Genomic DNA, 26854 nt, shown 5'->3' with positions numbered 1-26854 from the left:
TTATTCATTTGTTGGCAAATCTCTTGACATTTACCAAACAGATGGCATTTATACCAATTACTGTTTTCATTTCTTACTCTAGACTGTGCAAGGAGTTTTCCAGACAAAACGCCGATGTCCCTTACATGCTGTCAATAGCTGACAATCTGAGTCAGGAATAGAAAAATGCCATGAAGAAGGTGAGCGAACTTTTAACTTAGCCTTCCTCCAGATATCTCACATAGCTCAGATTGAACCTTTAGAAAAAAAAACAGTTAGAGCTTGAGATTTTCTGAAGCCTTTCATAGAATATCTGAGTTGGAAGGGACTCACAAGGGTCATCGGGTCCAACTCCTGATTCCACAGAGGACCACCCAAAAAAAAAATAAAAATTAGTTCACTTTGAATAAATTTAGGCTAAAAATTAGCAGATTTCTAACCAGAAGAGTTGAGATGCTAAGGATTCATCCAGCTGGAGTAGAGGGGGCAATACACTTTAAGACAGAAATTGGTAAGCTAATGAAAAGGTTTGTATGATACTGCTGCAGGGGGACTTAATGAACCAAGAAGTCACTTCTGGTCCATCTTTATACACTGCTAAAAGGGACTATTATGAGGAGGAATATTATAAAGAAATATTCAACCCATCCAAAAGTATTGCCTTTGAATGCACAAAGTAAAATATTTACCGATGTTAATTAAAGTGCAGAAGATAATTGGTTATTTTCTTATTCTCTTCAACATAATAACTTTCTGATGATAGCAGAGGTATCCAGAGGTATCGATGTGTTTTTTAATGATTACTCGGATACTGGTCTAAAAGCAGTTATGCAACAGGAGAATGTCTCAATAACCATTGTATTTCCTTTATGCTTGCAGCATCCTCGCAGTAAAGTAGAGCACAGCATGATAGGAGCCACAGAGTCAAAGACAATGACCTTAGCAGTAAGACATTCACCTCAGCAGCCAGGTGCTTGGTGACTGTGAATAAAATACAGTAAATCCCCTGTTGATAGCAGGAATGAATGCTATCGCCAAAGCAGAAAAAATGAGGACTACACTCTCTAAAATCCATTATAAAAGAGCTGTGCACTACCATATATTTCAAAAATTTCTCATGTCCAATAGGAGACAGTCACCTTGCACTACTCTAATGAGCTCTAAAGCTGATGAAGCATGACTAGCAATGAGTTACCTATTCTGGGGAGAGAAGTACAGAGTGGCTAATTGGCCTTGTGATGCAGAAAGTTTCACATCTAGGCTATTGGTGACAATCCCCTTGTCAGGTGTTGAGCAATTTCCATGGGAGATAGCTGTACGCTGCCTGAACATACTTTAGCATGCCTGCAATTTACTGTGGAAGGCTGAAAATGCACAGAAACACCAAAATGTATGATGCAAAACATGGAAAATACTTTGCCCCTTCAGCACTTTTTGTTTTGACTCAGGAAACACATTTGAATTCAGCTTCAAAGATGCAATACTTAAAGTCAAGGTAAGTGGATCTCTCTCTATGTAGCCATTCTTTAAAAATGTTGTCTTACATTCTGGGGTCTTACTTTTTCCTCTGAGTTTCGAAATGCACCAAACTCAACAGCTTATTGAGAGCTGAGGAAAGCCAGAATACAGCTGAAAAGGTACACGAAATCTTGTCTGTTAAGGGGAGAGATCACAGACAGCTTCCTCCAGAACACAGTCACCTGAAGGAGTTTTGCACAGGAACTGCTGGCAGCAAGTAAGTCAGTCTCACGATTCAGAACAGAACTAGCTCCTATCATCCTGACTGATGAAAGCCAGTCCCTCTGCAGACTCTCCCTATGGTCTCTTTAGTTAAAAGCAATTTACCTAAGGCACAGCTGAAACTGAGAAATGGACCACTTGGAGAATGAGACCTACAGTTTACAGATTATCCTGTTCAGTAGAGTAATATCTGCTTTTAAAACTAGCGAATGCTCTGCCAATATTTAAGCATCCTTGGACTGAATCCCGGGCTGTTAAAGATGGAGGCTGTCTAGGAGGAAAAGCTGTTGACCTCAGGGAGTTCACGCTTAAATCATGATTTTCATAATCAAAAATTTAAAAATAACTGTAATAGGGAATAAAGGTTAGTGCCACACTCCTATGCTGTTGTTTCTTAATATTCAGTGATCCCCCTGAGCACTCGTAGACTGATGGTACATCTTACCACGAGCTCTCTGGCTTATTAAAAGACAACTTAGCCTGCATAAGAAAAACAAACATTCCCAATTTCTATGTGTCTGTTACTTGTCTGCTGCATAAACCAAGGCATAAACCTGCCTTTGTTGTCAGGCAGTCCAGAGGTGAAATATTTTAAAAGGCTTTCAAGTTTTCGCTAAAGACTTGCACACATCACTTGTACACCACTTGCATGTCACATTATGCGATGTACTTTGCTTTGACCTCAAAGGCCCCAGTCTTTGATTTTCCCAGATTCTCATTTATTTTTCTGGACAAACACCATGAGCTACACTTAAACTGTGCAATGTACCATGAGTGATTAGATATTAGACCTTAGAAAGAATAATAGTCTTTGCAGAGTAATGCACTATAGTTTACAAATGACAAAAGAAAAAAACACAAAACTGTTTACTCCGTTCTGTTCGTGCCTAGAACTTGCATTCATAGAGGATTAAATTAATTCTCTGAGATTCTGTCAGAGGTACCCTTGGAATAATAAGGCTAAATTTTGGCATTTTCCCCAGTACAATATATTTGTTGAAAAAAAACAACTAATGCAATCTGTTGTTTTTTTATGAGCGTGTGTTTAATCAAATATTTCAACGCTCTTTCTTCTGAAGCAAAAATCTATGCCAGTAGATTACAGAAATCAATGTTCAGCATTAAAGGTGGAAAAAACGTCTTGCATGATTTTTTTTTTTTTTAAGGGAAAATCAGATTTAGTGAATCCAAACAGTGTGCAGAGAAAAGTAACTATTGTTGCATTGTTACATGGGAAAAAATTCAACATATTTGAAGTTTTTTTTTTTTTTTTAATCAAAAGTTTTATTTTCATTCTGAACTGGGCAGTTTTCTTCCATTAATTCTGAAAATGTTAATCAACAAAAGAATACATTTAGTGCTCATAAAAATATATACAGTAAAAGTTACCTCACAACTGCAAATTCAACCCAGAACTTGCAAAAGACTGTGTGTATATGAAAAATAATTTGGATATTTATGTTTTCTGTGTCCAGTACATACATTAACAATTTAATCTTCATAATGATTTTATTATAGAGAGGTATTATCCTAAATTATTGTGTGGAGTCCCACATCTCATCATTAAAGTTATGGATTGCTCGTTGTGGAGCCTTGTTACTCTAGGAAGGACTCAGTGTACCAGAACACAGATTTTGGCATGCTGCCTACCCAAGATGGATGAACGTACTGCGTTCTGCTGCGGCACCATTGAAAATAACTGCATTTTTCATCAGCTAAGGTATAATAATAATTGAAAGAACAGTATTTTCACGGCAGATTTTCCAAATGTTCTGCATAATTTTGCCTGTCTTGCATCTGCCAGTTTACTACAAAGTGTCAAGGTTTCAATCAAATGGAGGAGAATAATCCCTTAGGGAGCCACATCCCTTCCTTGGCTATTGTAGCATAAACTGAAAGAAAGGTAGGGTTTTACAGAGAAGTTAGAAATAGTCACACTTTGCTTTGGAAACATTATGAAGTAATAAAATCATACCAGAGAAGCTAGTGGGATAGTCTCCATGGAGAAAAACAAAAAAATGAATAAACTACAGAGTGCTCTTGCCCTATTGTTGTCTGAGTTCTCTATCTTGCTGCTTGTGGTAGCCCTTTTGAGACAATGCCCAGTAAAACACATACAATTAACACTGATAAATATACCAACAAGAAGCTTAACAATGTTATTTTTTAAAGTTCCCTTTGGGATATGTTTTTTTTCCTGAATTGTACTTAAAAAACAAATGAACAACAATTACATTCTGAATCAGAAAAAAGAAAAAAGCTACGAACACAGCAAGGCTAAATGGGGAACAAACCGATGTTATTAGTAGATCCAAAGCTAATTAATCACCTCCCAGGTTTGATTCTGTTACAATACATCATATGGATTTCTCACGCATTCAGGCTTTGATACACGTTACCACATAAATCATTTAGAATTAAACATCACGAGTTTAGGAACAAACCCTCCCCGCCATCGGTCAGGCAGCTGAAAACGTGGGAGTCAGGCTTTCAGCACGGGCAGACATCACCCCCAGAGGAGCGCCTGGTGTTGTGCCAACACCTCGTTAGCATTTAGCAGCGCTGGCAGAGCATGAAAGCCAGCAAGAGAAACAGAGACAAGCGTGAGTCAGAGAGCAGATCAAAGCAACAGAGTCAGGGTTTATAGGCTCTATATTTAGTGCATTTTAAAAGGTAACTGTTCTAATATAGAGACGTTGAGGAATAGCGCTGTTTAAAATTCCTGCTTACGTGCATAGCTTTCCTATAAATACCTAAAAGTGCCTTGGTTGTGGTCAAAGATTTTGCTGTAATACTCCCAAGCAGTTTGTGAAAGCAGGGGGGTCACTGACATTCTTGCAATTATTAATTTCCTTCACTCCTGAATTCTCTTTTGGATACAACTTAAAGCACACAAATGGCACACAGAACAGCTGTGATAAAAAATGCTCGCTTTCTCATATAGGGATGTTTAACTGGACTTGTTTTCAACAGGGTCCTTCCTAATCAGAAATGGAGTATCAACAGCAGGCGTTGTACAGAAAAACAGGGAGATTTGCCTGCTCATTGCAGCTACGTGTAGCTGCCAACAATGACTGCCATGTTGGTCAGACCAAGGCTTTGATGCGTAATTTAGAAGAACAGATGTTTTATCTGGGAATGTGTCCAGATCTTAAAAAAAAAAAAAAGAAAAGAAAAGAAAAGAAAAAATGAGGAACTCGGTAGTGGCCTCTTTTGTCAGCAGCAGTAGCTTCAAAAGGACTGAAGAAATACTGAGTAAATAGCTGTATTCCTATGTCACAGCAGAGAAGCATGATTACCTTTGTGAGTGACGTACACTATGGCAATGAACTAATTGGTGATTGCCAGATAAATGGACTGAACAAAACAGTAAACCGTGGAAATGTTAATTTGGCCATTATTTTTTCATCAATTCTCTCTGCTCACTCTGTTCTTTCCAAAAAACCCCAAGAGTGACATCCTTCCGTACCGTCAGCTATACTAGCAGAACCAGCAGAGACAAATAGCATGAAGGTTTACAGGACCACCAATGTATGAGAAATCTTTGAGAGATATTAACTACTACATTTCATGCAAAACTGAACTAATAAAGACTCTTCCTCATAGATCATGTCCAAATTGAAAGAGGTTTTAATCCACATAAAAGATTTCGTAAGGCTCTACCATTAGTCCAAGGGCTATTAAGCATATAAGAGGATTCCTTCAAATTTATCTTCTACACAGTCTTCAATCGCTGCTCAGTCTTGCCTTTTCTCTTAATGTTGTCACCAATTTGTACTGCAAATGCCTTAGAGGACGTGCTGACAAAATGATATTATCTGTCTGGAATGCCTCTCAGACACTTTCTCCCCAGCCCTGAAGGGGCTGCACTTCATGTGTATGAGGAGGAGAGGGAAGGAGGAGGCTGCACAGGAGGGGTCCAGCTGTCCCTGGGGCATGTGGCTTCTTGCTAGCTCCTGGCACCACTGGGGTAGCCCACAATTCAACCTCCATGCTCTGTGGGCTGCTCTCCTGTGGACCCAAACCATGTGCTCTGCCAGCTGGGGGATCAGATGCAGCAGGTCCACCTTTGGCAGCTTCAAAGCCACGGCGCTGTTTGCGAAATATGTGATATTTATACTGCCAGATGTGAGAGAGTGTGAGCTATGCCTTAAAGCCTTACAGGATGGGAGCTGTTGTGGAGTCAGCCTGAGTATGTGTACAATAACAAGTATCCATTTAACTCAATTTTATACACTATTATTGTATTCCTGAAGTGGTTTAAAAAGTGTGCATTCTAGCACAAAGAAAATGAAACAGCAATTGCATTGTGTTGTCACTGGTGATTTCAAAGTTAGCTACACTATGCCTGGAGAAATAGTTTCCTTGTGCTGCAACTATTCAGAGGGCCAGTTAATCAGGTGATGCAAATCGGCGTAGCTCCGTCTGGAAGGCTCAGCAATAACGCAAGATGTTGCTCTCATGATTACTTTTTGCTGAGCCTACATGCTTTGTAAAGCCGCTACAGCAAGTTGATAATGATGCATGAAATGGAAAATCCTTCTGAGCACACCCAAATGCACAGTGGATGCGCAAAGCAATCACAATGGTGCAGTTTTATTTGATGGGTCATACGACACATGCGCCCACTTTAATGTATTCAGGCTTTCACTGCTTTTAAATAGGTGCAACTCCACCTCTTGCAATTTACTCCTGATTAACACAGCCTTAAATATGACTGGAACCATATATAAAACAGTATTCAGGTCGGGAACTGAAAAAAGCACACAGCGTTGTGGGACCGAAGATGAAAGCCATCAGTGGTGTCACTCCACTGATTCAAATCAGGAGAGAATTTGGCCTGGTTACTTACCTCATTGACATGTCAACCCTTTGAGGCAATGGTAGCTGGATATTTTGAGAATAAAAACACTTGGGGATGTATGTGCTACTCTCACACACCAGCAGTAGTTCTTTCAGTATTAGAAAACTTGTTGGAAATTGTTTGGAGAATTTTCAAAGTAAGTTTTCTATACTTTTTTTTTTTCATCTCCATAGTCGCAGTGCTACTCAAAGGTTATCTGAAATAGCTGCAGGCAGTGGAGGAATCATAGAGAGATCACATGAAACACAGCCTGGTTTCTGGAAAAGAGGGATATTCAGCTCCTCCTCTGTACCATTACTCTACCATTTTGATCACTTCTGGGACATCAAATACTGAAAATAGCTCAGAAAGCATTTGGCTCAACATCTATATCTATATATCATGAAGACTACCACACAATGCAGGTGCTTTAAATCTATCCCAACTTGAAAATGTAAGCTACATAATGCCAAAAAATGTCATTACAATGTAAGCATTGCACATAGCCATACCCCTAAACTCCTTCCAGGGTTCATTCCACACTGAAAACTGAAGATTAAATGTACTGCCTCATGCACATTACACCATTAATTTTGTATTATAAATCAAACGCAATATATATATATATATATATATATATATATTTCCCACTGGATTAACTTCCTCAGCCAAGTAGTGGTATGGTAAAATAAGATGTAGTACTGGCACAGGGGAATCAAATCATCCTGAGTTTAGTTTGGCTCAAAGACTTACGGAAGTACAACCTTATCTGACCATGACACTTAGGGATGTGAGTTGTTCTGGGTGAATTTTTGCTTCCCTACTGAACAGGGAAAGACATTGGAAGAAAGTTCCTAAATTATTTACTCAAATGTACTAAAAGCAACAAAACATGTTTTTCTTAAAACACAGACACACCAAGCACAGTTGCCCATTACAGCAGTACAGATTTTGTTTGACAGTTGTTGGCAAGATGGAAGGACTTACTGCTTCAGTTTTATTCTGGGTCTTGACTTACGAAGTCACAAAACCCTAAAATAACAGTTTCCTTACCTGTGTACCAGCTGCTTGCGGCTTACACAAATAGCAGTTTCATAGTCGTGAGTGACACACACTTTATGGGGGCTGCACTTCACCTTCAGACATGGGTCTTTGGATGGATCAAGAGCTATAAAAAAAACAAACATCGAAAAAGAAAGTTAGACATGCATATGAAGTTATCTCATGTCTGACATGACAAGTGGTTGGAATGAATATTCCCATATCTGCATGAATAAATACTTTGCCACTGTGCAGTATGTGCCATTGTTTGCAGACTGCGAGTTAAATAGAGATGTTTTAAGTAGAAGGGTAGACGTAGTGCTCAAAGATTCTTATTACTGAACAGTGTTCTAACTTGGCATTCAGATTCATATTAGACATTGTATGTTAGGAAGAAGCGCTGGTGCTCTAGGCACTGGAACAGCCTCTGGAGCAGCCTCTTGGTCCCTATAGAAGCTCACCAGGAGCAGACACATTTGTTGTCCTGTCTGTATGCAAGCCTCGCTGTTCCTGCCAAGTTTGTACAAACCGCTTCCTTAAAGAAGTGGTGATTTGATAATCTTTCAAATGAAAAAAGAGGAGTGATACAGTGCTATGCTGGATACCACTCCAATTAGAGCACTGATCCCACCAGAGAAAATCTCTTATAAATACTTTTCTGCAATCAAGTCCTATTTGAAAGTCTATCTATCTAAAATTATTCTCTAACAAAAGGATGCTTCTAAAGATCAGCAATAAGACATATCTGCCAGGATGAATTACAAATACTCAAAAAATGGTGATGTGAATACTCAGAAGGGAAGTTACAGCCATAAATAGAATTTTTACCTTTGCTTAACAATTATTTATATATATATATATATATATATATTTTTTTTTAATATAATTTTGCCATAGATTTGAATTTCTGTTCCTCTTTAAGCTGTCCTTAAATCCCCTGTTTTACCTCCCCCCTTCCTCCCCACATAATGGGCCATTTTTAGAATTGGGCAACTCTAGATTCATTTTTGGGACTGTATAAAGATTTTACCGCAAATTATGGTAACTGAACTTCTCACTTTTACCAAATGAAAAGGGAAACTTTTAAAGGATACTATCTAAAGTACAAGAAGTTTCAGTTTGCTAAGCACCAAATTTCTTTATGTGACAGTAAATGTACTTCCAATAAGCAGGGGATTCTTCTGTTTTTCTTGCAGTTCTGAAGTGTTGCAGCTCTTCTGTGTTGGTTTAAGCAGCCAGAGCTACAAGATCTTACCACATTAACACCCCTTAAATGTTTATGATGGGCAGTTGTGCGTCGGTGGTGCACATGAATTTTTGAACAAAACTCTGCCAGGATGTTTCAATGTCCTACTACCAATGCCCATGGTATGATAAGATAGGTATGGTCACACTCATATTAGTTTTGAAGGTCAAGTAAATTTTGGCATAAATAAGAAAGTAAGATTTTCTAAAATTCTAAAATTTTCTCTAATTGAAGAATTATATCTATTTCTTGAACTCCTTATGCCTTCTAAGGCAACAAAAATGCATGCACTTCTGAAATATGTATGTTCTGAAAAAGCACCACACAATATATTATTGTTAAAATACAACAACAAAACCAACGACACAAAAAAACTTTGAAATATTTTGCAGTAAAAAATTTCCTGTTCAAAAAGACAAGTATTGTCGAGTGGTCAACAGCATGAAGCAGAGGAGTGTGAAAGGATATGGTTAGAAATCCCAGTAGCTATTTCCTTTTAAACCAGGCCTCAAAGACTTTCTACCTCAGTGTCTTGCTTCCAAAACTTGTAAAGAATAACAATATTGACAATAATAATAAATAAAGCATTTAAGCACTTATGTGTAGTGTAAATTATTTCATTCATGGTGGAAAAACTCATGAAGATCCTTAAATGGAACAAACTATAGAAGTGCAATTAATTATTCATTACAAACAGACGGTTCAAGACAGTAGGAGGAAGTTTGTTAAATACAAGTAAAACTGTGGACTTTGTCAGAAGGCAGCAAAAAACCCACAATCTGGATTATTACTTCTTGAGATTTTTTCCAGTATGCAATCTATATGAGCAGAAAAGGTCAAAAAATGAATTTATATGCCTGCAAAGTTGTTCAACATTTTAAATAAGTTTGGAAGGCTATCCTACTGCTTAGTAATACAAGCGCTAAGGAGAGAACTTACAAAAAAAACAATTTCTTAAATATTTCTTAAGTATATCCATTCCAGGAGACGGCTGGCTGAAATACAGGGAAATATAGTACTGCATGTTTCTCAGTATTAACATTTTCGGAAGTTTTTCATTCTGTGAAAATTCCTGGCTTTTTTATCTTGTCTCCAAAGTCATACTGTTCATCACTGAGATGCTTCTGCTACTGACATTTGTTTTCTAGCTAACTGTCCTGGTATCCTGAACTCTGAAGTTTCTTCTTGTCTGGAAGAGCACAAGTGAAGAAATGTTTAGAATGGCTAAAGTTTCTGCTTCAATGGTTACTGCAATTTGTAGGAAATTGTACCCTCTTGGTCTGTTAGCTTTATAGGTCAGCTCATTGCACTGCAAAAGGGAAAGGCTTTCGTCTGTACACAGTGACCCAAAACCTATCCCAGGCCATTTATAAAAGATGCAGGTGCAGAATCAGAATTGCTGTTATTCAGAGGCAGAAGATTTGCATTCCTTTTTTAAGCCAAGCGTTTATTACACATAGCAACCTGAGTTTCCTATTAAAACTATAAATCACCTGTGGTTCACTCACAGACATATTAGAATAATTGGAAAACAATAAATATGAAGGACTGCATCAGATCATTAAGATCATTAACAACCTCCACATGGTATGTGGGCAGCTTTTTCAAATTCTGAAAGGACTCCAGACACCAGTTGCATCCCAAATCCCTTCCCTTGCTCTTTCCACAAAGGAGACCACAAAGCGTTTGCCTATGAACTGTGCACACTTCCCTCTCCCCTCCACGTACCCTTCACCAGAGGCTGTGAGTTAGCAATATAAATCAGCATTGGACAAAGACCTAACAACATTGTTTGAGATACTTTTCTATTACGTTTCATGTTTTTATATATTACCACTATAAAAGAAGACTTATGACTTGGAGGGAACTCCTTAGTTCAAACAATGGTAGTACAGGGAGAAACTGCTCTATAAGGTTGTGTTGTTGCTGTGGGTCATGTGTTAATCGCAATAGAGTCAATTTATTTTTCACACATTTGACTTTAAAAGGGTGATAACAAATAAATACTTTCAGTGTGTTACAGCAATGGATGTGCAATCCTGCAGAAACTGTACAACTAGTTCACAGCAAGATTTATGAGCTTGATTTTGTTTTTATGACCATTTGTTTGGGGGAAGAGAGTAATTTCCAGCTTAGCTGTTTAGCAGAGCTGAAACAAACTACAGTCGAAAAGAGATGGCATTATGTAAATATTGTGCTTTTTTTCCCCCCGAAATTGCCTGACAATAAGTATTATGATCACTCAATGACAAAAATACTTCTGCATAATGAAATGTCAACAGCAGTTGAGTTTATGCAATCCCCTTTAAACCATTCTGCCTATATGAGAAAAGAAGAACATCTGTTGAGAAAGGTATGATGAACTGGAAAATGGGACCTGCTGTCTTCAACGCAGGGAACCTAGTGAATATTTTAAGACAAAACAGACCGATATTAAAACAAAGTCTCTTACTTAAATGATGCGTTACATTATAGGTGTGTATGCCAATATTATTATGTAGTACTTGATTCTGGCAGTAATCCACAAACAAGCACGCGAAAGGAGGCACAGATCCTGGCTGTACAAGCAGCAGCTAGAGCCTGGCAGTGAGAAAGCTGTAAAGGCTGCTCCGGGCAGGGGAGGAAGGCTGACTCCTCACCCAGCTTCCTTCCCACCCAGCAAAAAGCTCAAATGGCAGCGAGCATCAAACTTCAGATCTAAGAGGCAACATTTCAAACTGGCATCTTGTCTCTGCTTGTAACACGGTGACAGCCAAAGGGAATGTGTGATCAAAGCAGCCAAAAAGTGACTTGCAGGAATTACTACGTGCTTCATGAAAATGGTCCTAGAGCAAATGTGTAAGAAACCATGCAGCCAGCTTAAGCATGTATTAATAAAAATCTCTACAACCTTTGCCCTTGTTTTTTTTTTTTTTTTTTTTTTTGCTAGGAAAACAGCATGTTTCCAACACATGATGGCTAACATATGGCTAAAAGCAGTTTTGGTTTTAACATTTCAGCTGTTTGAAGTAAACCATAGATTTTCTCCCTGCATTAGAGCTTCTATTCAGCTTTAAAATAGCTGATTTCATTTTTTTTTTTTTTCCTTAACATGAATATGGCCACACATATATTGTCTTAAAGAGCAATCAGGTGAAAGTTGCTCAGCTTCTCTGTGAATATGCTATGGTTTTCAGTGTTACAGAGGTGAACTTCAACCAGCCCTGTGATGAGTTTACACTGGCAGTGGAACTTAATCCAAGTGCAATGGGATTACCTTCTATAAGCAAAACAGCTAAGCAAGGCTGTGATGGACTTCCAGACTTTTAGAGCCATTCAGAAGGTTTTTAATGATAACCTTATGAAAATAAATACTTCCTGATTTTACAGGTTGGTAAGTGACTACATCGAGTCAAGACTGTCTTCTTTATTGGAGTTGGTTCTAGTTCTAGTTTAAAAAATGTTATTTAATAATAATTAATAATAGATTATGATTCCTCCCCCCCCCCCCCCCCCCCCCATCAATTGCAAGTAATTTCCAATGGTTTTTATTCTGTTTCTGCAAATCTTGGCATAAATCGTTTTGCTTCATTAGAGAGAAAAATGGTGTTAACCCTCCCCCTAGTCTAGGCGAGAACTTGTCTTCGATTAACAGGCTCAGATATGGAAGTCTCTTTCTCTCTTGCATGCTTTCTCTGCTTTCTTTCCATGTAATTACTCAGAGTAATTTGCATACAGAAATCAATTCTGCTGAAAATTAATTACCATAGGCCTGAATGTTTCAAACATGTATGTGAATTATTTTCACTAAATGAAATTTCTCTAGGCAGTTAAACAATAACATCTCAAACTGTCAGCATTTATTCTATCTCTGCCTAGTATTTTTGTATAGTTTTGATTTAGAGCACCCTAACATTAGAGTGGCTGAAGATGTTGGTATAGTGGACAAAAACATCTTTTTTTCATTTTTACAGGCACTTTCAAAATCATTTCTTATCCTGACATATGATTTCTTTTGACATTGCTGAGGGCCATGCAGGGTGAAAGATGCTTTAAAGGATTCTACAGATTTCCTTTCCAACACAAAGTTAAGAACCTGAGTAGCACAAATTTCCTTGACAAATATACAGAAATCTGATGCAGTGACAATATGTGAAGAAAAGAAAAAAAAAGATAGGACTTTTAAGCAAGCACACTTCCATTGGTGGATGTGATTATCAGCCACAACCATCAATGTAGGTATTTGGTTAGCAACTAGTAAAGAGACATGTACAAGACCAAAGCTGATTTTCTAGAGAGTCATAAAAGAGAAGCTCCTACTTTGATTTCTGGCAATGAATAGTTATGATTTATATCTCAGTATACTGCAAATGTATCTCAAATATTTTCCTACTCTGGGACAAGTTTTTAATATTTCACATATTTAGGTATGTTTAGCTAACGTATTTATCTTTTTAATACCTTCTTTGGAATCTGAAACAAACAAATACACACATACAAATATCCACTGGAGAAAACAAACAAACAAACAAACAAACAAAACAGCAACAACAAAATTTAAAGCCATCTACATATTTGCTCTGTTTTCCAGCTAGCATCATGTGCACTTTTCACAAACATCTCTCCTGCCTGTAAGGCAGAGCTTCAACCAACATGCAAGCACAGACCACACTCACTGGTTCAATAAAGTATAATCCGTCATCAGTGCCATAATGTTTGTCTAAATTCCAAGCACTTTCACTATCTGATAATTTGTGCTCGCATGACTCATAGCTGAGAGCATGTTTCTGCACAAAGTGGTAAGATGAAGGCCAAACAGACCTAAAATAAGCAGAAACAGAAGGACGTTGGTCATTCAATCATTAATTCCAGGAAGTAGTGAGGGTACAAAACCAACCCCATTGTCAGGGACTCATGGGGCTTAGGCATAAGTTTAATGAGAGCAGATCTATGGGTTTTGTCTTGGAGTCCCCAAACCCCTGGGGTGATCCAGTGTCAAGCTTCCTGGGATGGCAGTGGGGAGCTTCAAAAGACTGTTCTAATTTGTAGTTGGTAGAACAGGAGAAAACCTCTACTTCTGCCTTGCACGGTGGACACAGTTGAAGATTTAAAAAAAAAAATATACAAAAAAACGATGCAAAACTTCAAATCATTAAGAAAAAAAAGTGTATTTAAGACAACCTTGAGATTTTTGAATTGACAGTCCTGCAGTAACTCTGAAATGTCAGATATAATTCATTTCACAAACTGACCTAGACCATTTCTGCTTTCAGTTACACTGGAGTAAATCATTTATTCAGCGGGATTTCATTTACTACAAATTATTTTAGTCCAAGGCCAAATGAAAATAGAACAGTTTATACCTTCTTCTGAAAATAATATTTTGAATTATTAATGCATAATTAAAGATACACCTCTCCCATTTCAGATGAATACAAATATTTGGATTTGCTTGAGGAGCTGTATCGTATTTCATGAAAAAGTCCTTTAACAGTTCTGAAAACAGTTGTAATTTATGCTTTAACTGAAGCAATAATATAATATGAAAAAACTACCAAGATTTAATTCAGATAGCTAGTTTCTGAGATACTGAACCTTCTTACAGCTTTGATTAAAAACTATAATGATTTGCAATTCTTTGAACTATGTGAGTAGAAAAAAAAAAAAACAACCCCAAATTTAATTGAAATAAATATCTCTGGATATAGATATAGAACTCTTCTGTGTTATTCTTAGAGAAAAATCTCCTACCAATCAAATTTTATCATTCTTCAGTAGATATTTTATGTCATTAAATCTCATTTGAAAACATGACTAACATATGTTACTTCTTATATATTTTTAGAGGTAATGCAAAAGTAAAATTCTATGATGGTTACTGCTGATTCCATCAAGAAACAGGAAGAACATAAGGACCAAATTATTGATTTTATGAATTTTGGTAGGCATAATTACAATTAATTTCTAACACAGCATTATAGAGAGTGAGGCACACAACAGAAATTCTGGAGATGAATTCTCTGAAGGGCTGATGAGGTTGCCGTTGGCTGACACACTGAATGTCAGTGTAGTGCAGGTACAGCAGGTCCCTGCCAGACACCCAGGGTATCTCCACATACTTGTATTTAAACATTTAACTAGATAAAAGGATCTGCCATGGAAAAGAGAAAAACTCTACTTGTTCCACTGAATTCCTTTGGTTATTTGCTAAGACAAGTGAAACAGAATTTGTCCCCAAACATTATCAGCTATTGAGTACAACCTGCAGGAGCTCATTTTGTGTTTATAGGGTGCAAAACAGACAGCATTCCTTCAGACAGGGTGCTGTGGAAGAACTGCCAACTTTACTCTTGTTCTCAGCACATGATCTCATGTGCCGTGGCTGTCCTAGTCAGTGGTGCAAGAAGGAAAGGACACACTTGTGTTGTGCTCTTGTTGCTATCATCGCCTTTTTCATGACCTGGGATAAATGAGTTGGACATTCTGTGTCTCCCTCTCTTTTCCAGCATTTAAAATGGGGATAGTAATACCACCTGTCTTTAAAATCATCCTCAGACTCTTGTAAGGCATCACAGAATATGACTGACTTGTAATGTAATGATTTTAAAACAGCTGAATTGTGCAGAGCTAAGAGCTGTTTCATGTTCATTTATGACAGTCTGATGGTCTCCATGGAAACATGGGCAAAGCATCATTTCTACATCAACAGAGGAAGATTTGTTTCCATATTACATTAGTTTTAGTGTGCACTGAGCAAAACAAACACAAAAATAAGAGATTTGACAGATTGATTTCATTATGGAAAAAGCATTTTCAGTCCTATTACATGGAAGTAGTCCCTGTCAACCTGATACCACAGTGGAAAACCTTGCAGGATGGGCAGCATTCTGCAGAATTAGGGATCCTGAACTACTGGATTAGGGATGAAAATAGAAAAATCACAGACTTACAAGTTTAGAAGTAAAGAATTTATTGTCAGAAAAAACACCAGAATTAGAAAGTTATAAGGATCTTCTTAATCATGAGACATGAAGCAAGCAAACAAACAAAAAGCCTGCAGAACACGTACTGTTGCTGCTACTTTGTATGGTTTGTGCAATAACCTAGAAATCAGTACCACACAAAATACATAAGTGTGAATTATCTAGGGGCTGCCTAGCTTCATAGATTGGTGCCTAATGTTATTTTCATTGCTTTTGAGAGGAATTACCTAACCAAGAAAAGATCAAGCTCCTCTGCGGATAATCAGTTAGTCATAAAAGTGATATCCAGAAGTGATGAGATGGGAAATAAATGAAAGGACAAACACCTATCCTGGATGGTTCTAAAATACAGTCAATATAAATACAGCAAAGAAATTCCTTCACCTAGCATCAGTTTAAGAGAAACAATTTCTGCAAAAATCAGTGAATATCTAATACCATTGCTCACTCTACAGTGCAAGAGAAAAGCTCTAACGTGAAAGAAAGACAAAAATTCATCAACTACAAATCCATTTATAAAAATTAACCTCACACTGCTGGAATTGACCAGCAATAGCTGCAATTGTGCCAAAGGCAGAAGTTTTGAGACTGAAAGTTTCTAAACAGTAGGAGATTGGTGACTTTTGTGCACTGAATGAAATGAAAGGGTAAAATAAGCAACTAATTTATTTAGGAAGGAAAGAAAAAGCACAAGTGCTTTTAGGGCATAGGGCTGGAAGACAGAAAGTGGTCTCAAGGTAGAGCATTAGAATTGCAATTTAGAAGTATCTTGTGGTAGGACAGCAACCTAAAATATGAAGTTAAAGGACTTCTGCATCCCAGCAGAACAACACATACAGAAGGAAAAAATAAGAAAACACAAACCATTGTGTTGTTTCTACTGTTTTTTCTTTATGTTTCTGAACAACTACACATTGATGAAGACATCATCTGATAAAAAAGGAATGCTATTTCCTTTGCCTAATACTTACTAAAATAATTCTGAAGAAAGATCCTTTATGAAGAATTAAAGTTTGAGCAGTTGCTTGTGGACACTTGAGTAACTGTCTGGAATTACTAAAATGTTGTTTTGTCCTTTTCCCACTGAGAAAGAGCCCAGGTTGCCTCGGGCAATACAACAGCAAATTCTGTAACTTTGCACTCAGCATGGTAGCGAAAATATACTTCTACAACAGAGGAACAACTGTTCATAAGAGAATTGCCTGCTTTCTGGAACATCTAGGCAAGAAATGCCATCAAAAAGAGCAAGCCTCCTGAGTTATGAAGTAACGCTGAATTATTCAGGGTTCCCAATGTACATGTTACTTTTTATTAGAACAAAGATAAAACACAGAATTCTAATAAAAAGGAACCATGTATATCAGTAACCGTGAATAATTTGCACATAAAGTAAACTAGGCATTGAGAACTGGGTTTTACTTCTTTAAAGGGAATATGTATTTCCAGAGTCAATTTGCTTTACCTGTAGACCTATCCGGAGGCATTGCCCCAGATTTGAGATAGCATATTATGAAGAGCAAGTGATTTGGGGCTGGGAGATGGTGGAGGACACTAGCAGGAACTATCACTATAATTCAAAATGAATTCCATCTTGATCTGAAAAGGTGTAAATGTTACCAGCAAACACCATCCCCTCCTAGGCTTCACCATTCCCAGTAAATACAGAAAATCCAATAGGATAAGCAGTGGATCTCAGAATGGAAGGAAAACCAAATAATACCAGATGCTTTTCCACTTTCTATGAAGATCCTTGTTGAAAAATGACAGTCAGAAGATAGCAACAGAGTAACTATGACCTTCATAATCAGGGAAAAAAAAAGAAAAAAGAAAAAAAGAAAACCCAAACAGTTCCATATATATATATATGTGCTGTGATGTTAAGGGAGCTGTGTTTCAGCTCAATTTATCCATCCCACTGCTTCTTCTGATGGATATATTCCTATTTGCTTTTAACCAGCAAATTGAGATTTTAATAAGGGTGCATCACTACAAAGAGGTTTTCTCTGCAGCAAAAAGAGGGCTGAGAAAGATCTACAGTAAGATGGAATGACAATGAGGGAACATCTCTGCCCCTGCCTGATTCTTCCTCCCTCCCCTGTGGAGTCTGCACTACCCCCAGTGTTACTTGGGCTGACAGTGAATTGGAAGAGGATTTTAGCTTGATTTTATGATGGTCAAACATTAAAATCTGTCCAGAGAAAATCTGTCTATTATGAAGACTGAATTTGTATTTTATAATTTGGGCAAGTTTGGTTTTGTTTTTCCAGACGATTTCTAAATACTTTCCAGGACAGAGTTGCTGCAAGAAAACCTAACCCAAATTTCTCACCCACAGTAAGTCACACCACAGCAGAGTGCAGGCAACCTGAACATGAACAACACAGGAGAGAAAATAAGTGATTCTGCCCATAATGCTTGAGAACCATTATGTTAAACTTGGAAGCAGGGAGTTGATGTTTCAGCTCAGGGTATTTAATTCAACTACTTACATAACTGTCCTTTGCTCTTTCATAGAAAATGCACATGCATACAAAAACGTGAAAACATTCAAAAACATAACAAAAGGAAATATCAGTATCTGAATGCATTACTCCATATGCATGCCTGGTATAAATGAGCTACGAGGATATACCACGAGAACTCTAATTATACAGCAACTGCCTTTGTACTAATGTGTAAGTCCTAATGAGGGAATTCCTTTCCTTCTTCCTCATATAGCATCAATTTCATGCCCTACAGGTTTTTAAATGGGCCACAAGTCTTTGCATATATATATATTTATTATTATTATTTTTTTCTCTAAAGCAAGGCTACAATATAAGAGCTGAACAGTCAACAACAATCAAGATATTTATTAGGCACAATAGGCTTCTTTAAACATGGAAGAATCTATATGAGACATGGTCATTAGTATGTGTGCAGCCTTCACTATGGGCTCTCAGAATTTGCTAAAGGCGGATTGCTGTGCACTGATGTGAATACACAGAAACAAATTTCTTAAGGGCCTGGCAAACACTTCAAAATGATACGGCATCAAAGTGCCAATACCATTGTTTCAGAAGAAAGATCCTTCTTTCCTTCTGTGGGTAGACACAGAAGGAGACTTCTGTCTCGGTAGCTCCTCTATGGTGCTTTGCATCAAGATAATTAATTTAGCTGTTTCTCAGACTACAGGTTGATTTGAAATTCAGCCACAGGTAATTCGTTAGTGTGTCTAAATTTCACATCACTTAACTACGTTTTCAGGTGGATTTCCGGATCATTTGGTTTTATAATGAAACAGGACAAAGCTGAAAGGCTGGGGCTGGAGTGGCTTTACTGACCCTCACTACTTACATGCAGCTGAGAAAGCAAGTGAAGAGGAAGCTTGGCAGGCTTATAACCTCAAATACAGAAGACTGGGCATTTTTACTGGCAGCAGACTGTCATAGTTTTGTAGTGAAAAAAAAAGATCATGTAGGTCTCCCTTTTCTGTAAGTAACCTCAAATAAGTTTTCTTCATGCTTAAAATCCCAGAGTGCTGATCCTCTGAAATGCTGTTTACCTACAGCTTACTCTGATGGCATTAACCGGTAGCCTTAAAAAATGCCATAGAAATGTCAACATCCTCGAAGAGCCATTACCTGTATGTGAAGAACTAAGTACCAGAGAACTTGCAAATTTAAAAATGGCCATATTCTTACAGATGCTTCTGCTTTAATGAGGAGATACAGAGACCAGCGGAAGCTTTGCTCTCCTTAGGATCAGGATTTCACATTTTCTTTTTAAATAGGATTGCTATGAAGGCAGGAAAACTGAAGGCTTACCTAAACAGCAGCCTTGGTCACTTGCAGGATTAAGATACTTCCACTTTATTGCTGACATAGTGTTTTTTTTTTCTGTTTTTTTTTTTTTTAATCACCAACTAAAAAGAAACCAAAAGAAATACAACAACAGCAGACACAAACATTCTTGCGACCATGGTAAAATTGATTGCTTGACAATATATATTACCACTCTCACTATGTTCTGGAAGAGAAAACAAAAGTCAAACATAAGGGGCAATGTGGGCTCATGACCCTATCTCTACCTGCTGTTATGTTCCTCTATCTTTGTTGCTCATACTTAAAAGTGCTGTCAGAAAGATACTGGACTAACTAGAATCTTTCTTTCTTACCCATTACAGTAGTTTCCATGTAATGAATAATTCACATCCACTTATTCACTTAAAATGCTGAATGCTGGGACTTGCAACAAGATAATTAGCTAATAAAGAATAGTGAATTTGTTGCATGCTTAGGCTATTTGTTACTCCAAATTAATGTAAAGATGACAATGTGCATTCATATAGAACATATATGCAAGCAATGTAGGAAGAAGAAATCTTCAAAGCACTGCATAACTAGCAACATCTAATTAATGCATATAACTTTAAAATTGTGTTAAAATTTTCCCAATGCTACAATTGTACATGTATATTTGCCATATAATGTGTACCATTATACTGTTGGAAATGATCCCATATCTTTCTGCAGCTGGGATCAGAGATGGAGAAAACCACAACTGACCACACTGTTTTTCGAAACAGAAGCTTTTGGTCTTATGTAGGAAGAACTGGAAGCTATTTTATTAGATTAGATAACACACTTTAATTAGAGTTATATTATCCATCAACATTTAAAAGCTTCTAGACTCCTTTTACCATTCCTTTGAGATTAAGTGTGCCTATTAGCAACTGTTGTCGGTCATGCCTTAAGAACATACAAATGCAGAATACAGACTCAGATTTAGTGGGAACAGATAGAAAGTCCTAAATGGATTATTGCTTCCCATTAATGATGTCTCAGGCTATGCCCACACTCCCATGTCTAGTTGTTTCCTCTCCAGTACCATGATTTTTTCAAATTCATTGTAAAGAAATACTATATGTATATTTTCTATTGTATTAGAAAGGCAAAAATGCAGCCAGTATTTTGATAACATTTGAAAAAAAAAGTAGTTAAGATATGATTTGCACATTGCAGAAAAGGAATAGGGCACGAAGCCATCTGTCTTCCAACTGAAACTGATATAGGCTTTGATAGAGTTACACTGGGGATCTGGCGTAAGAGAGCTGGCAAGAAATGAAAACAAAAGTGGAATAGTTAACGAAGCAGAATGTGTGTATGCATCAACCAGTGTGATAGCCTGTGCTGACTCTGAAACAAAGATCTTGTAGGAGCTACACAAACTCCTGAGGCAAACCTTTAGCAGAGTACACCTATTTAAACACCCCTCAAGGCATGCTTAATGTGCTGTGAAGATCAGAAGGCCCTATGCAGTGCTAATGGTGCATCATTCAGTTGAAAACAAACAAATGAAAAAAAAAAAAAGTTAAAAAATACCAATGAGCTAGTGCCTTTGGAGATGAATGAGAGACAGAAGTTCCAAAAGACAAAAGTATCAGAAATTCTGCTGGAGTGTTGCATCTTCTGTGGACCCACTGACCCCAACAGTATCTCTACCACATGCATTACTCGAGAGTTTCAAATGCTAGTGAAGCACTACAGAAATGCTCTGTTTCAACATGCCAGTATGTTTTGATGCTTTAATCACGGATTGTCTACTTGTTGACATAAAATAATCCTAATCTTCCCAACTAAAGTTTAGCCCAGATCCCATTTATTAATGCAGCTCACGGCCAGCACTTAACTCATCCCTAGGCTACGCTCTTATCTTTGAAGAAAGACTTGCTCATTTTACTTGAAATGACTCAGAGGATGCCATTAAGTTACTGAAAATCTAGTTCCATAATTTTTCCAGCTGGATTAAGCATGTGTTAAATTTACTTACCAACATGATCTTCTTTTATTATAACCTGACATCTTATCTCATCAGTACTGCCTTGAAGTATTGACCTGGGATATGCTGCTAATGTTTATTTTGGCAGCAGGGGGTGGGAGATGGGTGGAATTTCATTAATTAGCCACCAACCAAATACTCTGCCAAGAGGGAACAATTATAATTGATACTACATTTCCTAGATGAGCCTGCAAATAGCACAGAGGCAAGAACCAACATCTATAGCTCATTAAGATCTTAACTGTGAGACTGCAGGATAAAAATTAAATTCTGGCCTAACTAAATACATCATTCCAATGAAATCTATAATCCACAATACCTCTTACAAATCACTTAGAAATCAAATGCCTCATCTGTCCACTATGCAGAAGAAAAAAAAAAAATGCTGTCCTTGTTGCTTCCTGACAACTGAATGAATCATTTTGCACTGCATTAGACTACAAGCGGCACACCACCCTGTAACCTGCTTCAGCTGAGGGCTGGTATGCTTTAACTACAAACAGTAACTTCAAATGGACTAAATAAGTATTTTAAGATCATGTGAATATATCCAGAGATTGCAGAGATTGTTGTTGAGCTCATGTGATTGGATTTCATGTGATTCGAATGTACCAAAAAATTAGAATTGTATTCTGGTACCTTATCTATAAAATAGGGCTGACAAGTATGCCTTGAATTTAAGTATGCCTTGAATGCAAGCCCTCCAAGCTTGGATTCTGTGGCATTGCACATCCATGTGATCTTGATACAAGTGCAAGTTTCATCTCAGCAACTTCCCTTGTCTGTAGTCCCATATTTTCAGTCCCCCATCACCTGTCCCATGGTGCATGAATTCTGTACATGAAAATACAGCACTGGGCAGCAATTCCAAGATGCCAGAATTTGGCGTTCAAGGTTCTAAACTATTACATTGATGATACACTTAATTAAAAGATAATAAATACCAAGGACAGTATTTTAGGTGATGATGAACACATAATGAACTTACCCCAAAACTGGGACAAGTTTTCTATGAATCTGATTCAAACTCTTGTTCCAGGTGGCTGGCTGAACACGTGCTTCGGAAAATCTGTTGTGTGGAAAGGGAATACCCACAGCTTTTCTCTGCAGGGGCTGCTGATGGTGATGGGAACTGCCATTTCAATAGCACACTTTCAAGCTGCAGCATTTTTTGCAATAACTAGGACAATTTGAAGTGCTTGGTGTTTATTTCACGTAAGGGAGTACAGTCTCCTAAAACATTCTGTATCACATCTCCTTAGAAACTATATAATCCAAAGGGAGAAAATACATAAATGTAAGATTCTCCATTTGGGACTAAAACAATGAAAACATTTAGATCACTTAAACCTGACTCACTCACATTTCCATTTAAATAAATAAATAAATAAATCTAAAATTCTCAAGTGTTTACCAACTACCAGTTGGGAAATGATGTTGAATTAGAAATGTCAAGTCATAAACATACCAGGCTGGAAACCATCCCTCCTCACACTGTAGACATCTGAGATTTAGCCATTCTTCTGTCTTATTTATTGACAGCTAACTTCAGAGGAAATGCACCCCAGAATACCCATTTTCTTGTACCAATGAGAAACAGAATTGAGACGATGAGATCTACAGTAAGAGACACTTAAATGTGGATAGATGCATCTCCATTGCTGTGATGAAGTACCCTACTGATAGTGCAACAATTCTTAGGGGAAAATATGAGATGACTTTGGTTAGCTCCCAAATTACTGAGGTAATGCTATCAAAAATATTTCATTGTTAATGATGCTACCGTGAAAAAAAATAATCATCTAGAAGGAGGCTTACACAATTTACTGAGCACACTGCTTCATTAGTAAGTAATAATGGAACTTGTTGATGTATTGCTGACTAAATGTGAAGCATAAATGCTAAGTGCTTTTGAAACATTTTTTGATGAGTCGTTGAAGAAAACCTACCCCATTTCAGCCTTTTCAAGTAATTTTTAAAGTAGTTTCCTTAGATGGGGAGGCAGAGAAGGGTATGTTTACTATTATTACTTATTAAAGAAGCTGTATGCTCAGCCATGTACCTCATATCGAAGGACCTGTCCCTGCATATCTTCTGAGGTTGGAGGCTTAAAAGCCAGGTAGGCAGTATTATGGATTCCCCGTTTAAACTATGTAAGTGACAGAGGCTTTCTTAACCTAAGCTTTTATGCTTCACTTATCTATCAGAGGTGGTAGCTTGTTCAGATAGGTAGAGCCTACCATCATTACCACCTAAGAAAGTTTTAAAATTCCTTTGGTAATCCTTCAAGAACCTTATGAAATTGCAGCAGCTGCACTTTGGCTTGTGGAAAAATGAAAGCAAGAGGTTTATCAGTCTTAGGTGAGGAAATATGGAGAACAAAAGGCAGAATTAGGGAGAGAATTAAAATATATCTGGTTGCAACTTCTCTACTTGTTCACTAAAATGTGCTTCACTGTCTTTATGAATTAGCTAAATTGTATGTTGTATGCTATTTGCAAAAGTTGGAAGCTTCAGGATGCAACTGAGTATCAGAAAGACTTGAGTCACTAGGAGAGTGGCCTCTACTGGCTATTTGAAGGACTCGTATTGACCGGATTAAAGAGAGGATTATTCTATTTGTGCTGTATACAAGAAAGATCCCTGTATATTCAGAGAAATGTGAATAGGGCCCTGAATGTGACATAGTAAATCTTAGAGGAGATGCAGGCTACACTCCTCATCTCAGAGCTCCTGCTGATCTATTGCAGAGATGTACTGTGAAGCAATTTCAGAGCATACTACGTCTTGCACTGCCAGCCAAGCGATGAATAGCACAGTGCCTGTCAGACAGCACTGGGGCTAGAGAGAAGAAAAATCAGGACATGAAAATTTCCTGCAATAGCAAAGTTTGGTGGATTTGGGAAGAATTTCCCACCCATTCACAGAATTAAAAAAAAAAAAAAAGTACAAAACCACTTATATCCGCACTACATTACCTTCAAGAATCAAGTTACAGAACTAGTTCCAACTGGTGTAAGAATTAGAATTAATAGGCAAACTAGAATTCATGTGGCATTAACAAATCTTCGTGAAGTTTGCATACAATTATTTTAGTGGACACCAGCTACAGGAAGCAGGAGAGACATTTTCCAAATCTCCATATAAAATCAATTTCCAAATCTTTTCCCTCTGTCTTGAAATGCTGTTGTGTTTAGGTAACTTCAAAATGCACTAGACAGAGAAATGTGCCTTTCAACAGCTAATCTTGAAGTCGGAATTGTTTCAGAAGATTTAAAGACCGCTGCTAGCAGAACTATCTCCACATCCCCATGCCTAGTGGCAGACTTTATCCATAAGATCACCTCCTGAATACAATAGCTTATTGTCAGTTGGTTATTTCAATTGTGGATAGAAGAAAAATAATTAGAAATTATTCCAATACTATGAATGCTGACAATATAAATATGAATTCATTCTTTCTCCTGTTGTCTTTTTATTTATGCACTTGTTTCATATACAGAGTTTTTAATGGCAGGAACAGTCCCCTTTGGGAAAACAAATGGTGGAGGTGAAATGCAAAATGACTTTTTCATTTGTTACACTAATAGCAACAAAAATTTGATGACTGCTGAAGGATGTTTGTGCCCCTCTAAATCCTTTGATATTTATGCAAGTACTCAATGTTTTTCCTTCTGCAGAGGAAATCTTTCATATGACAGTGTAAAAGTAGAGTTTATACTCCCACTGAGCAGGTAAAAGATTTTGTCAAGTACAGTGTTAAAGCTGGTGCATCTCAAGGAACAGAGTGAATACAAAAGGCAGATGGAAACAATTTGAAGGCCGTCTGAAACACCTGAAAGCAGCAAGTGACACATATATAGCTATTTTCCTATACATAGGAAAGAACGGTAGAATACTAGAAAAGAACAGTACCTTACTTCAGATACCCATGAATAACCATGATATACCCAAATCAGTTAACCTGAGGAGTACCAGGACTGGGGAATCCCCCAGGATGGGATGTGTGACGAGCCCAAGTGACATGGATTTGGGGAGATGCTCAGCACTTTTGGATCTTGTACTGTCTCAACTCCTTTGCCAAACCTTCATGCAGATTAACACAGAAGGAAGCAATATGGCTTGCCATAAAGCAGTTACACTCCCTATGTAAAGCTCCCTGCTGCTTTATTTGACTCATCAGCCAGTTCTCCTGCCTCTTACCCTGCACTGCTGTGTGGTTCCATTACGTCTCCACAGTAATCTATAACAATTGAGTTTGAAGTGAGGCTATTAAGAAAAGACTAAAGCATCTTGCTTCATAGCTCTCCATAAATGAAAAACATATTCCTAATTTCACATTGGTATTTCATTTATTTTAGGCTTATGAAAGGCTCTTATTCGCTAATCATACAAATGCGTAATATATTTCCATTTCCATTAGGCTTCTGATGTTAATTTTTTCCTTCAGTATTGGGATAGGAATTTCTTATTATTTTCTCATATGTTCCATTGAGGATATTTGGTCTTTATTTGTAAATAAATAGAACAATAAGTGAGAAGGTAATGATAGTTTGTACAGTGAAGAAGTCAGCCTAACTACAAGGCTGTCTCTTTGCGTATTCTGGATTCCACCAAAGTAAACCTTGAAAGGTTATAATTGAAAGCCACTAAACCCCTGACAGGCTTTACACTGATAAAAAGGGCATGATAATTAATCACTCGCCTTATTGGAAAGATATGATTCTTCACAATGATTAAAAATGACTACAAGAGCTGATAACCTGTTAACTCCTCAGGAAGGCAGCCCTGTGAATGTTAGAGACAGTAACTGCGAGTTATGTCAGCAACAGAATACAGATGAATTGCAAGGGGAAGGGGAAGGGCAGTGTCACCATCAGGGAGAAGACTATTCAGATAAAATGTTGTCCAAAACTACCTTCTGCTGAGTTAAAGGAACACAGTAATAATGCACATGGAAAGAAAACCTTAACAGAAATCTAGGGCCAAATTCATTTCTTTTTTTTTTCTTTGTGTTATCATCACTTTTTTTATTTTCCATTCAATAAAGGACCCACCGTGCTTACTGCTGGACTATTATCTGTGTAATTAACAGTATCTTTGGTTTCAAGATACACCACAGTTTCCTCCTCATCACCTTCTACCACCTGTCTATGAACCAGGTTATGCACAGAATCCAAAGAAAATTCAATACATCTGAAAATGAGCAAGTGCCTTCAAACT

General features: G+C 37.5%; 1 protein-coding gene across 1 annotated transcript in view; it reads right to left on the bottom strand.

Moving 5' to 3' along the window:
- SPOCK1 (SPARC (osteonectin), cwcv and kazal like domains proteoglycan 1) overlaps positions 1-26854 on the bottom strand; it is a 286277-nt gene that overhangs the window by 113241 nt on the left and 146182 nt on the right. Inside the window, exon 4 of the mRNA XM_068698036.1 lies at positions 7616-7730. Within this exon, the coding sequence (XP_068554137.1) occupies positions 7616-7730 (115 nt within the window). The remainder of the gene's footprint in view (positions 1-7615; positions 7731-26854) is intronic.

This window comes from Anas acuta, chromosome 14 (assembly GCF_963932015.1).
Source record: "Anas acuta chromosome 14, bAnaAcu1.1, whole genome shotgun sequence".
Taxonomy (NCBI): Eukaryota; Metazoa; Chordata; class Aves; order Anseriformes; family Anatidae; genus Anas; species Anas acuta.
Note: the sequence above shows the minus strand (reverse complement) of the source record. Positions and strands in the feature narration are given on the sequence as shown.